Source organism: Cyrtonyx montezumae, unplaced genomic scaffold, assembly GCF_038088225.1.
Source record: "Cyrtonyx montezumae isolate F1298 unplaced genomic scaffold, pur_monq_1.0 scaffold_3, whole genome shotgun sequence".
Classification (NCBI taxonomy): Eukaryota; Metazoa; Chordata; class Aves; order Galliformes; family Odontophoridae; genus Cyrtonyx; species Cyrtonyx montezumae.
The window spans coordinates 92,233,839-92,248,730 of record NW_027072034.1 but is presented as its reverse complement, the minus strand read 5'-3'; the positions used below and the strand labels follow the sequence as shown (position 1 = coordinate 92,248,730).

At 37.0% G+C, this 14,892-nt stretch overlaps 1 protein-coding gene across 3 annotated transcripts in view; it reads left to right on the top strand.

The window, feature by feature from the left end:
* ATXN10 (ataxin 10) overlaps positions 1–14,357 on the top strand; it is a 106,358-nt gene extending 92,001 nt beyond the window's left edge. For all 3 annotated transcript variants that reach the window (XM_065742392.1, XM_065742391.1, XM_065742390.1), the window contains one exon: positions 13,621–14,357. In XM_065742392.1, coding sequence (XP_065598464.1) covers positions 13,621–13,808 — 188 coding nt within the window. In that variant the 3' untranslated portion in view covers positions 13,809–14,357. The remainder of the gene's footprint in view (positions 1–13,620) is intronic.
* The last annotated feature ends 535 nt before the right edge of the window (positions 14,358–14,892 follow it).

The following is a 14,892-nucleotide window of genomic DNA, read 5'->3' as shown; positions in this document are numbered from 1 at the left end:
ACCTGCCCTTTGTGAACCCGTGCTGGCTGGGTCTGATCCCCTGGTTGCCACACACGTGTCGTGTGATTTCCCTCAAGATTATCTGCTCCATAACTTTCCCTGATACCGAGGTCAGGCTGACAGGCCTGTAGTTCCCCGGATCTTCCTTACGGCCTTTCTTGTAGATGGGAGTCACAACAGCAAGCCTCCAATCTTGTGGGACCTCTCCAGATAACCAGGAATGCTGATAGATGGCAGAAAGTGGCTCGGCAATCACCTCTGCTAGCTCCCTCAGCACCCTTGGGTGGATCCCATCTGGCCCCATGGACTTGTGGCAGTTCAGATGGAGGAGTAGATCTCTGACCGTCTCTGCTTGGATCACAGGGCGTGCATTATGTGCTCTGTCCCGGACTTCCAGGTCAGGGCAAGTACCCTGTGGACAACTGCTCTGTCTATTAAAGACAGATTTGAAGAAGGCATTGAGAACCTCAGCCTTTACCTTATCATCTGTGTTTACATTCCCTGACATTTGAGTTGAGGATGAAAATGTAGTAAAACAAGTTAATTTTCAGATACACCTTCCATAACATTTAGTCACACATTTATATTCTATCTGAAAGTCATCTAACAGGTAGACTGAAAATACTTCTGATTTGATGACAGCAGCAGATAAAATTGTGATTCATTAAACTTTCAGTTGAAACTAAAAGAAATTCAGTTCCTATGGTCTACAACAACGGTCATTTGTTTTTGTGAGTTGCCAGTAAAAATTCTAGAGGGAACTGACAGACATTTTATTTCTGAGTTACAGAGTACAACATAAAACAAGCCACATACAGTGAAAAAGACTTACTGCTGAACAGAAGCCAGTAGAAAACAAAAACAGGAGTGCAAGTTGACTTTTTAGAGTAAACCGTGATGTAGTTGAGCATTTTATGTAAATGTGCCTATCCCTTTTTTGCTGGGAAGAAAAGACAGCATAATATTACATTGATAGTGGTTAATTTCCTTTGGAAAGCTTGTTTTAGGCACTGCCTCTTCATTCACCATTTTAAGATGAACTATTTGATTGTATTTTCATGAGCATACATAAAACAACATTATTTCAGTGGATAAGGTCAGTGCAAAAGAACTCAACTACTGATGAAAACTCTCCACAGCCTGTCAAGTTCTGTCCATTTGGAAGAAATTGCTCTTGTCCTCAGCCCGTTGACAACTGCTTTGCCACATAAGTCTGAAGTCTACTTTGGCTAAAAAGAATTGTGTTCTTTGGCAGAGGGCTGCAGTTTTCCATTATCACCGATTGCTGCTGCTGCTGATGACATAGAGCACTATGAGAATCTTAATTGATCTAAACCAGTACAGGTTGTCACTGTGACTTTAACAAAAAGGTGACTCAGTTTTTAGTGTCCCCACTGTGGCTGAGTAGCTACAGATTGGCAGTGAAAAGAAATGGGACTTGTCAGCACAATTGAAGAACAAAAACTTGTTGACCTGGACCTTTAGGTTAGTATAGCTGAAGACATTTTGTAGCATCCAAATAACAGCCAACTACTATATGTGGAAATAGAATGAAAATCAAAATGGTCAAGCAAGAAGAAATCACTGTAGTGGCATACTCTGGTTCAATTCAATTGAACTTCCATGTGCTGACAATTCTTTTTTAAATTCCTGGGAAGCATGGAGAATTTCTGGTTAATGGCTTATAGAAAAACTTTGGGTTCTTTTCTTCATCTTATATTCAGATGAACTGGGCTGTCTGGAAGCTAGAACAGGTGCAAGTATGGTTTATTCACTGTGCAAGTATAGTCTCTGAAAGGGGCTTATTTCTTTCACCTTGTTCAGCAGACGACATTGTGTTCCTGCCTGTTGCTGTGTATTCTTCGTAGCTATATTTTGTTAGATGCTAATGGAACCACGGTTCACAAGGGAATCCTTTAGTGTTGTATGATAATGGATTCTGTAGCAGCTGTGTTGGGCCCACTTTGTAAATGATTCCCAAGACGCTTCAAACTTCTCATGATGAAAGGAAAAACACAGCTATTTCAAAATTATGCTTTTGGTTTAGTTGTGAAGGTCATCTGCCCACCAGTGCCTATTTCTGTCACTGTGCATGTGGGGATCTTTACACTCATTAAAAGAGCATTGCAAGAACCTGGTCATGTTCTTACAGAAGTGTTAGAAGACCAAAGAACTATGGATTCAATCCTAAGTAAAGTGTTGTGGGGTTTTTTATAGGATATTGTGTGTAGTGTCCAAAGTGGGACTATTATAAAGAGGCAAGATCTAGGTCTGTGGTCCCTGTTGAAAAGGGCACAGGAGGCATTTGTGTAACTTAATCCTACTTTGAATCACTCTTGACCTTGGCTTCACATCTGAAGAGTTGGAATGTAACTTCCATCTCTTAACCCGCTGTTTATCTTTTCTGTATTTTGAAATTTCTTTGGGACAAAACTGACCTAAAGGTAACAAAAGAACCAAGAAAAAAACCTTAAGGTTTGTATTCGATAGATTTAAATTCTGACGCAGAGTGCTCTTCTGAAACATTTATTTTGTCAGAGGAAAAATATCTACTTTAGATTGAGAACAAAAAGTGTAGGCTTTTCTTGTGAGATATTGTATAACTATTAGGTGGACCAGTGATAAAGTTTCTTTCGGGTGTTTTTTTTTTGTTTGTTTGTTTTTTGTTTTAATTCCACAGGAGGAATGCAGTGTGCAGCTAATAGAGAAATGGTCTGGGAAATGAAAGTTCTGTCTCCTTTTTTTTTCTCAGCTTCTTGATTATATTAGATACTTCCGGTATCGAATTTCTAGCTGCATTTCGTATATAAAATGACTTTATTGAGTTCTTAAGAGTGCAGAAAGGTAATTTCCTGATAAATGAAATTGATGCTCCATTGTGATGTCTTAATTAGTTCACAGCTGCCAAGCACACTGGGGTTTTTGGCTAACACGCAATTCTGGTGAATATATCTACAAAAATCCCCAAACTCTCAGAATTAATTTATAGAGGTCTTTGTTCAAGAACTGTTTATAGATTAAATTTTTCTGGCATATTTCAGATTGCTGATTCCTTAATTTCAGGAACGATTGGTGAGAATACTTAAATTCAGATTCCACAGTGAAATTAGTACTAGTTTTCTTGAGAATATATAAAGTACTAAAGCAGATTTGAAGGCATGTAAACATGAAGTCTGTTCTTTAGTATATTACTTGTACCCAGTTCCAGCAAATGACAGCTGTCATCAATAATAAATTTGTGCTGGAGAATGTTTAACAGAGCTATACGGGATGCAAGAAGAAGTGTTGCATTATAATATTTGTAATCCCTTGAGAAGAGTAATCTCTGTAAGCAGCAACTCATGCATATAAAAATAAGAAATTAAAGTTAATAATTCTATTACTAAACCAAATATTCTCTTATTTATCCTCTGTCCTAATCCTCTTGGTAGACTGAAATCCATGACAGGCTTGAGTTTTTTAAAGAAAGCAGATCTTTAGTTACCAAGAGACAACAAAAAAAAATATTCATTGCTTTTATAGCTCAATGGGTAAAGAGAGAGCACTAGAAATTTGAGACCTCAAGGTGTTTTTGTTTTGTTCTGTTTGTTTGTTTAAATAAACCTAGGAGTGTTCCAAAAATGTTATCGAGAATGGAATGCCTCCTACAACTCCCTTATTGTATTTCTGTCCTTCTTCTTGATGTTTTTTGTGTGCCTCCAAAAAATGTTCAGATGTAATATGGCCATTGCTCTGCATAATATCTTTATTCTGTTGTTCCATTATCTGTCAGTATTGTTAAAATGGTATTTAATTTCAGCTGGTGGATGCTTTGACTTACGTAGCTCCTTCCTGATCCTTTAATCTTTTTTCCCTCTCTTCTCTGGATCTATGCAGTCTTTGTTCTTTCAATTTCCAAAATGTTTCCAAAATCTAGTCTTTGCTTTCTGTCTCACTAAGTGCATATTTACAGTCCCCACTTACCCTGATTATTTGTTCTTATCTCTTAGTGTTCTGTGATTTCTTCAAGGAGCTGCAAACATTTCCTGAGATCACAGCTGGTGTAATTGTGGCTATCTGCAAAACATGATAGAAAAAGCTTAGCTGGTTGTAATTCAGGTGCATATTTCAAAGCACCCATTTATTTGACTGATGTTATTTTTAGATGCACACTGGACATCATCTAGGATCTATGAGACTGGAACTGAAGTTTCATTTACCTTCATTGTTTTATTTGTCATAAAGTGACATTTGAAATTACTGAAAGTGTTGGGATAGGAGTTAGGCCACTTGCACTATTCAGAGGCCATAATTCAATAAAATAGTTGAGTACTGTGCTGAAAGGTGAGTAGGCATACAGATCCTAGTTGAATCTACATATGTAGTTGAATCTCTATTACAAATAGAAAAAGCTTCTATCCAAATTCAGACTCTGCTTATCTCATTGTCTTAGTTTTCAGAAATATAGAGTTAGCTTGACTACATTTCAAATGTTAACTAAGATGTTTTTTTCCAGTGTAGTACAGGACTCTTTAAAGTATGATTTGACCTCTTTAATTTCCATTTTATATGGGTTTTAGAAAAGCTGTTTATTTCTGTATGCATACATATAAATGTGTGTGAATATATTTCTACATGTAGGTGGAGCTTATTTATGTCTAAGGAAATTTGAAATTACTTCAGTATTACTGATATTTATTCAGTTTGTTAACACGGTTACCATCCCCTTGTGCTTAAGTTCTTTACGCCTCAGTGTTTGCAGTGAGTTTTAGTAGTAATTTGATACGTGAGTTTCAACTTAGTGGGATTTTATTTTTTTCTTTCTATACCTGGGAGAAGAAAGTAAGCAGAGGCATTTTTAATATGTAACAGTAATTGAAGCTTTTTTCTTTTTAGTGTACCAAATTCATAAGTCTCCAGTATGTTATAGATAATTAGCATTTACGCTTAGTTGTCATGAATTCTTAAAACATGATTAGTATAATAGAAAGGTCTGTAAGAATATAGTAACTGTAGTGCATTAGCTTGAAATTCATCAAGTGTGATTATTTCTGTTTTAAAACATAATTTATAGTTACTCATAAATTAGGGGTCTCTATTAAAAATAAGTCAATTTTTAAAAAAATGGGCAATCTAATCTGTGAAAATAAAAATGTCATATTCATGGTCTTAAACTAGTAATACAAGTCTGGGTATAGGAAAAAGTATTACAAAGTAGAGGTTATGGCTTAATTTTTTTTAATTAAGCTTTTGAATAAGACATTATTAAAATAAAAATGTAGCCTGATGTAACTAAGTATGTAAAATGGCTTCAGTAGTTCCATAGTACTTGACAGAAATTGTGTTTAATTTCTTAGTGTGCTAAGGTATGTTGGCAGTCTCCTTCTAAGTCCTGCAGAGAATGAAAGGAGCCACATAGAATATGGATTAAATGTTTTTTTAGCCAGCAAACATTTAAAAAAGCTATAAGCAGCTTGGATATATTAAACTTTTCAGTGGTGTCTTGTATGATCTGTTAACCTAGAAATACAAGTGAAACAGGAGGAAAAACGAACAACTTTCTCTCTATATAATTATGCTACTTAGTCCAATTACAGAAGTAGTATACAAGAATTTAATGACTATTGGGTACCAATCATCTAACCATCACTGTTGTGGGCTGTGTGTAGCTAAAAGCAGACAAGCAAGCCCTGAAAGTAAGAATGAGCCTCAAAATCTGTATCTGTCCATCCTGTAGTTAGAAAAAAGTAAGAATGAGCCTCAAAATCTGTATCTGTCCATCCTGTAGTTAGTCCATCCTGCACTAGAAAAGTATTTCCAAACAACATGAAGAGCTGGGGCTCTACTTTGGGGGGCAAAGCTAGGAGGGCACCTAGATGATTTTAGGTTTTGTTTTTCATTTTATTGAAATTACTCAGAAAAAGCTGAAAGGAGCAGGCAGCTGATATTGCCACTGTAGCCATATAGCAAATTTTGGCATAATTTGCATGATAACTCTGGTGTCTATGCTTCAGAAGAAGTGAAAAATACAAATGGAATGAAGAGGGTCAAGAATTTTGCAAAGCATGGTTTATCTTCCTCAGTTTCTGCGTTTAGTTCATACAAAAGATCTGTACAGTTTGCCTTGATCAAGATTCGTGATTTTTTTTTCCAAATCTATAATAAAAACTAGTGTTTGGAAAAAAAACAAACTATTAAGAAATCTCAGGCTGTAATGAGTGGAAGGATTTAATCAGTGAAATATTAAGGACACAGTGAAATCTTCCAGTCAATATTGGATATCTATCAGAAAAAAGACATGAACAGTATCTCATGGATAAAACAGAATGGACGGGCTTAATTTAAAGAGTGCCTTAAATTTCGGTGATTTGTATTCTGTGCATAAGTGTTGGACTAAAGATGACAAACTGTCCATTATGGTCTTAAATTGTTGGTCGTAGGTGTTTACTTGGATTAAATTTCACTGAAAGTTGAGATATAATATAAAAAATGAGATATAATATGCCTTTCTACTTATTATACATAGTGCATCAGCTCCATTTTAAAGGAAACTGTACACTACAAGGCATATTTTAACAACTAAACATGTAGGATGTTTGGAGACTGGTAGAAGTATAGGTAGCTATAGGAAGGTGGTGTTTGGTGAAGAAAGAACTGCTGGAAGGCTGGGGAACTGAAAACATATTCAGTGTACAATTATTTTCTCCTACGGATGTTTCTGTAGGCTGTGAATTACAGACAGTCCTAATACTGACACTTTAATTACTTCAAACAGGGTAGTTTGGCCCATTTATCTCTTCTGAAATTGTATCATTTGAGATCTTGCTCTTGCAAAGCAACATTATTCTGCAAAGTGGAATTCTAACTGTAAATCTGAGTTCAGATTTTTGTGGGTAGGCTTTCTTTCTTAATCAAAATACCTCGTGGAGGTGGGTTTGGACTTGGATTGCTTGTACCACTCTGCTCCTTCCCTACCAGTGAGGAGGAGGAGGAGGGCAAGGCTGGCTGCAGGCATTTCCAGCGAAGCTTTGCTGCCACATAGTGGTCGAGATTGAAGCTGGCTTGGATATGGATGGTCCAACTCTCCTACTGACCTCGAAACAAATTACAGGGAAATTGAACCTCTGTTTTCAGTTCCCTGATGCTATAGATAAGGAATAAATACCTCTTACAGCATCCTGTGTACCTTTGAGGTTTGTATATGAGATGAGTTTGATTGTACTCTCTACAAGAGCTAGGTCAAGCAGGGAAAGGAAGGACATTCCTGGCTGACAATGCACTGCCTGTTTCTAGCTTTTGAATTCAGAATGTGGCAACTGCAGGCATGGATAGTGGTGACTGTTGTGGAATCTGCTAAGTAAAAATATGACAACCCAAGTATTTTAGGTCTTTTTATTGTAGCTTCTAGGCAGAATATTCCAAGTTTGCATGGTCTGAATTCCTAAACTTTTCTGATGGTGATAATTAAATGTCAGGAATAAACGGAGTCCCAAACATGTGTTCTAAAAATATATAACTTCTTCAAAATAAGTAAATATTGTATGATGGTATCCTTAGATCTTTTTGTTTTCTGTGACTACTTTTTCAGGTAATCTCTTAAATTGAGATAAAACTTTTTTACAGATAAAGGAGGAGTTTTAAGGAATTTATGTCATTTTATATAACTTCCAATACTGCACAAAACTACTAAAATCCCCAATATGAAGAGGCTTGCAGCACTTTGTAAGAGATTCATCTGATAGTGAGGGACCAAAATCATGGCTACCTACTACCTGTGATCATTTATAGCGCGTTGATCCCAACTGTGATTAACACTGCCAGTAGCTGTCTAGAGACTTCTTTCAATGGTGAGAAGATTTTTTTTTTGAAGTTGCTGTGATATGAAAATACTTAAAATGACTTGAAAGACCTGAAGGGAAAATCTTTTTATTTCTTGTCAGTGTGGTCCAGTCAGATCTGAAAGTGGAAGTGATTCTTGTAATTTAACATGTTAATATTTCATTCTTGTCTGTAGAAGTTGTAGCAAGAATTGGATTGTGTGTTGAAGACTGGAAAGAAGAGTATTAACAAGGATTGTGTTTTCATTATTTCTGGTTTCCAGACCTATAGGTCTGTTCCAGAAAAGCTTTTGGAGGACAGCTTTAGCTATTGCATAAAAAGTCAGTTTGATTATGATTCCAACTGTGTGGGTTGTCAGTCTTGATAATGTTTTGTATCTCTTCCTGTGTGGTTTGAATTAAATTAATGTTTAAATAGTCAAAGAAATTGGAATAAAATGAGCTAATGGAATCAGACAAGGAATATCCTCTTTTTCTCATTTGAAAAACTTTTAGAAGAGAGTTTCCAAAGCAAGTTGTTTAATTTTAGAAAAACTAATGCAGTGCAGGGAATTGTCAATCTGTAACCAACAGATGTATCTGAAATATGTAGCATATCAAATTCTCCACCAATTATGTTACATTTAGAAATTCACAGTAATAATAAACATCAAGAATATATAAGAAGAACAAAGTATAAATTTCAGTCTCCTTGCCACCATTCTTTAATGTCCTATATCAGTTAATGATAATACTGAGCTTTCTTGAGAACTTACTACCTGTGTTTTTCAAGCAAGGTACTTTCAGCATTACTTATGCATTCATGTTTATCTACCAAGTCAGATTCAAAACTCATTAATAATTATGTCCACTGTTTTTCATCTGTAAAATCCAAACTGTTTTACAGAACGATTCATAGAGGTTGCAGAATTGCAGGAGTTGGAAGGGACTTCAGTAGGTCATCGAATCCAGACCCCTGGTAAAGCAGGTACCCTACAAAAGGTCATACAGGTAGATGTCCAGATGGATCTTGATTATTTTCATGGGAGACTGCACAGCCTCTCTGGACAACCTGTTCTAGTGCTTTGTCACCCTTAATATAAAGTTCTTCCACATGTTAGTATGGAACTTCTTGTATTCAATTTTTAGGTAGTTTTTCCTTGTCCTATACACAATGCCAAGAGGAGCCTGGCCTCATCCATTTGCCTCCCACCTTCCTTTAGATATTTATAAACATTTATCAGATCTCTCAGTCTTCTTTTCCCGAAGCTGAACAGACCCAGGTTAATCCTTTCCTCATATGGGAGATGCTCCAGGTCCTTTATCATCTTTCCTCCTCTGGATTCCTTCTAGGAGAACCCTGTCCTTTTTTGTTTGTTTGTTTGTTTGTTTTTTGAACTGGGGAGCCCAGAATTGGACACAGTATTTTAAATGTGGCCTCACCATGGCAGAGTAGACAGGGAGGATCACTTCCCTCCACCTGTTGGCCTTAGTGTTTTTAATATACCACAGGATGCCATTGACCTTCTTGTCCACAAAGGCACACCGCTGGCTTATGCCAAATATGTTGTCCATCAGAACCCCTAGGTCCTTCACTGCAGAGCTCCTCTCCAGCAGGGCATCCCTGAACATGTACTGATGCATGCAGTTATTCCTCCCCACGTACAAGACTCTACACTTGCTCGTTAAACCTCATCAAGTTCCTTCCTGCCCAACTCTCCAGTCTGTCCATTTCATGTTGAATGGTAGCTCAGCCTTCTGGTGTATCAGCCACTTCTCCCAGCTTTATATCATCAGCAAGTTTGCTTAGGGTGGACTTTGTCCGTTCATCCAGGTCACTGATGAAGATGTTGAACAAGACTGGACCTACCATCAACCCCTGGGGAGCACCTCTAGTTACAGGCCTCCAGCTAGATTCTTCTTCTGATGACAACTCTGAGCTCTACCAGTCAGCCTGTTGTCAGTACATCTCAGCATCCACTCATCTATTCCACACTTTATGAGTTTCATAAGAAAGATGTTGTGGGAGACAGTGTCAAATGCCTTGCTGTCTTCAGGGTAGACAACATTCTTTGCTCTCTCCTCAGCTAACAAGCCAGTGACGACATCATAGAAAGCTACTAAGTTGGTCAAGCATGATTTCCCCTTGTTGAATCCATGTTGACTACTCCTGATAACCTTCTCTTCCAATTGCTTGGAGAGAGTATCCAAAAAGAGTTGTTCCAACATCCTTCCAGGGACAGAGGTGAGGTCCTGGAGGTTACAACACACTTCCACATTTGAGCACCTGAGATGAGAATGAAAAGCTGGATTTTTTACATTTTTCTTTTATAAGTCTTCCTCTCCAGTAATGCTTCACAACAGGGTATTGGTTAGTGGCTCCTCACAGCAGGCAATTATATTTTCATATGGCAGTAAACTCCTAAATCAGTCGCTATTCTATTGCTAGCATTGACCCTGGCAACCATTGCAGAATCCCTAATAAAATAACAAATAGAATTATGGAAAGTTCCCTTTGCAGTCAATGGCAAAATTACTACAGAATTCAGGGGGCATAGTTTTCGAGTTTGTTGATTCCAGATAGCATCACTTTATTCTTTAGGGCTGACACGATTCCTTTCTGCCTCCATGCCTTTCCAGTTGAAGTTATGATCCAGAGGAGATTGGATGGTAAATTTTAAATTGCTATTTGAAGATTTGTTAGAAGTTGCACAAGTGTGGAACACAGAATAAGTCGGTTCTGTATTGCTTGTATAAGTAAAAATAATTTAGGAATCACGTAGCATACAGTACTAAATTGCTTTGGAAAAGAATTTCTGTAAATGTGTGCAAATGTCTGCTTTTTTACTGAACACAGTCTAGTAGTGAAGCTCCTGAGAAAATGAAATTAAACTTAAATTTCTCTTGTATGCCCTCTCCACTGCAATAGAGAAATATAATCTTCTCTTCCTTGTCTGTAATATTAATTTAGCGCTGCTGGAAAAATCTAGACAGCATTACTCTGGTCAGATCTACAGTGCTTTACATTTCTTTTATGCAGTTTCTCAACAAACAGGCTCACGCTGTTATTTGTAGTAACTATGGAAACTTTAGAAGCTCTCTTTCTAAAGCTGAGCTTACAATAAAGTGCTTAAAGTGTTGGTAGGATTAGAGACTCTAGAATATGTTTAATTTTCTCTGTGTGTCTCTATTTTTGGAGAGGAGCAAGAGGGTAATGTGAATATTAACTGGCGACTAGCTTTAATCTCTGCTGACACTTAAGACTGTCTAGTTCTGCACACAGCCATCCAAAGGTCTTAGCCTCACACAGCATGTGAACAAGGGAAATCATACATATTCATGACTGAATTTACAATGGAAAACCTGTATACAGAAAAGAGTTTTTGAATGAGTGAAAAACGTTATTGAAACCATTTTGCAGCTTCAGCTACAGTAGTCAATAATGATAAATGCCATAATGCTGATAGAGTTCATAAAATAATGGGGATGTCTTAGATATTATCTAAGCATGAATGGATATGATAATAAGAAAACATAATTTGCTGTGGATTTTAGCAGTGCAGCAGGAATATTCCCAAGACAAGTGAAAAAAATATTTTTTTATTTTTATTTTCTGAGAGGCTCTTTGCATGATTGAAAACTATTAGTCTTTGATTTTAATTTTTTTTTTCTTTTAGGAGATATTTTATAGAAGTGATGTTTAGTGTTGTGTTTTAGGAACACCAGAGAATTCTGCACATCTCCCTAGGAGAAAAGCCATGGGGGTGATGGCAGTTCTCTCAAATCCACTGGAAGAACTTCATGTTAATTTCTGTCACTCATTCAATGCCCTAAATCAATCCTAGGGAAAACCTGCTAGGTATCAGCCTTTTTCCATGTGCTTATTCACCTCCATTCATTTCATGCTTCAGCATTCTGAAATTTTCTCTCCATTGGAGCTGATTAAGGAAATTCTGCTTCTGTGTGATTTGATTTCTTTCATATTTTGTTGTTTTATATATTCAAATGTAATCTTATGTGGAAATATTCAGTTTATCTAACCTACGTATGTATTTTGGCACTTGTCTTTTCATTTAACCACAGTACTGATGCACTGAAAGAATACTGTACATTGATACTCTGTCAGGCTCACCTTTTCAGGTTTTCATGTGATATATGATTTTATTTTCTTATGCATTTCTCTACTCTGTCATTCCCCCACCTGGATCCTGCCTTTGGCCAAAATTTTTTAAATGACAAAAGTGTGCAGCATGTGCCCTGACAGTCTGAAAAACTTTGTCAGAAAAAAAGTACTATAGTTGTTATTGTTTTACCACATTTGATTTTCAGTTTTTGCGCAGTGTGAATGTTCAAGTAAATATGAATTACTATTAAAGGACAGTGGAGTGTTTCACTAATGCATGCCAGTGCAGGATTGTTCCCTAGCATGTGTGTTTCCTCTGATGTTTGGCCAATATACTCTTCATTTAAATGTTTCTCTCCGTTGAGGATTCCTTGTGCGCTTTTTACTTCAGTCTATTCTTTTTGTGGTTATGAGGAGGCAGGAGTTAGGTGGTCACATCAGTCAGTGGAAGATGCATACAGAAAATATTAAGGCTGTTGTAAGAATACATGTTCAGTGGCTGGTGCAGAATACCAGATTTTCCAAATGTTATCATGATAGACTGTGTAACAGTGTCCAGTTTGCATATTTTATCCTTTTGGCTGAGATTCCTATCTTACCACATAGATTTTTCCCCCCAGTCACCCCCCGGCAAATATCCGTAAGAGCACTATCATATCTCTCTGCTTAGACACTGTCCACTCCAAAACACATCAGTGAGATGAGTAAATTATGCATATTCTTCTACTGGATGTGAAGCTACACATAGTAAATAATTGGCGCCCTGCAGGCAAACCACTTTTGTGTGATTCAGAATTGATTGCCTCTCATATGGGTAAACTTGGGGAAGATTGTATCATCACATAGCTTTTCAGCTGCAGAATTAGGGCTAACAACTCTGACACTTCATAAAATGAACACTGTAGTTCACTTGGAAAATGCTTGACTGATAATCCTGTGAGGTAAAATCCTTTGTCTATGTCCCTAACATGTGCCTCAGTCCTGGCCTCAAGGGACCACCTTAGAAGGTGAATGAGTTGCAGCTTGTGCCCGTTTAAACATGAGCAGGCACTACCTGCTGGTGATCATGGCGTCTTTTAAGTTGGCAGCTCCTTTACATCCAGGCACAAAGAACTGAATCTAGATAATTTTAAAGCTTAAATATTTAAGTGTCTCCCACATTCTTCGTGCTATTTTCAATTGTTAACGTGGATGTGTTTCTTTAACTACATTTCTTCAATGTTTCCAGCGTTAAGTAATCAGTCATCTATTCACTTGTACCTGTACAGTTCATGCTGTTTGCCAGTTCTTAGATATGCAGTGTTGAGGTGCTAGGACTGTAAGCACAATGACTGATTTTATCTTTTTTTAATAGTCTTACTACAAAGTTTGTTAGCATATTTCAATTAACTATCATTCTGGGCTTTTTTTAATATCCTTTTAATTTTCGCAGTACATTTGTGTTCTTTTTTAATTTTTATTCAAGATAAAACCTAGTAGACTTGACTGTAGTTAATGGACATACGTCATTTAAACTTAAATTACTTCTGTGTAGATGCAGAGACATAATCTGTAAGTATCTTACATTTTCAAACCCTAAATTTCTTCTGGTTTTCTGGTTTTGAGGGAATGGGGGGTACAGTGTTAACAAATTAGAATGAAAAAGAAAAAAAAACAAAACAGAAACACACACAAAAAATGGTCCTTAACTCTCTTCAACAGTTCTGAACCAGTGGGCAGTATACACTATCCGAAATCTCACTGAACAAAATGAGAGAAACCAAGAGCTTATTGCGCAGATGGAGGAGAAAGGGCTGGCTGATAATTCTGCCCTTGAGAGTATGGGTTTACAGGTAGAGAAACAAGATGAGAAGTTAATTCTGAGATCTGCCAGAAAAAAACCTTCATGAAAAAAAGAATTAATAACAGTTGAATCATTAAAAGAGGATTTTCCTTTTTAAAATGTATTCCCTGCTGAGACAATCAAAACTTCTTCAGTTTTAGTTCCAGTTGGCTGAATGTGTTCTGTTCATTCCTGGAGGAACTGCCATACAATTGTTCTCCCTTCCTGTTGTAAACAAAGAGATGAATCTGCTTTTTCAGTATACCTAGGTAAATGAAGAATTATGGAGAAAAGTCCTTCTTTTTCATGCGGTTGAACTGTCATTACTTTCCTGTTTCATTAGTACAAAGATGACCTACTGAATTAGAATTTCCTTTTCAAAGCTTGAGGGCAGCTATCATTAAAAACACAACTAAAATAACTGCTTTGCCGTTTACCTTCTGTATTTACAAGATCTGTGCTGAACCAGGGCAAAACAATGAAAGTTGTTTGTTTTCTCTCATTATGCTTAAATAATTGTACTTACATAAAGAACAGTGGAACACTGGATGTATGTAAATATTTAGTGAATTAATCAAAACACGCCTTCAGCATATTAAATTGTTAGTAAATTGTGTTTTCTGCCTTGATACCTTTCAGTCTTTGTGACAAGTATATTAAAAACAAAGCTGAAGCTGTTGTGGCAACAGATGCTACATTCCTTTGCACTGGGGCATGTCTCTGTTTTGGAGACTGGTGTTTGTTTGAATTTTATTTGTTCCTTTGGATAGTAAGTCAGCCCACTTTCCTTTTATTTTGCACTTCTCATGGGTTTTCTGAACTCTGGCAGACTGCTGAAGAGGTAGTTTCTCACTGTGATTAATTCTAGCAGATTCTTTTCACCCCTCTGCCTTTCCAAAACATTGACAAAACTCATTTCCAGTTAATTAATTCAAGAGAGGCAAAAGAATGGAGGGCCCTGCCTCTTCATTTTGGGTACCCTCCTATATTGTTGTTGGACCCTGCCACTGTGGAATGTGGCATGAATTAGATGGGGGCTGAGAAGGGGGGGTGAGAAAGGGAAGGATTGGGGGGGGTGGGAGGGGGTTAGAGGGGTATTCACTGTTAACACTGTGTTTGCCATACCTTGCCCTGGTATTGAAGAAATGTAA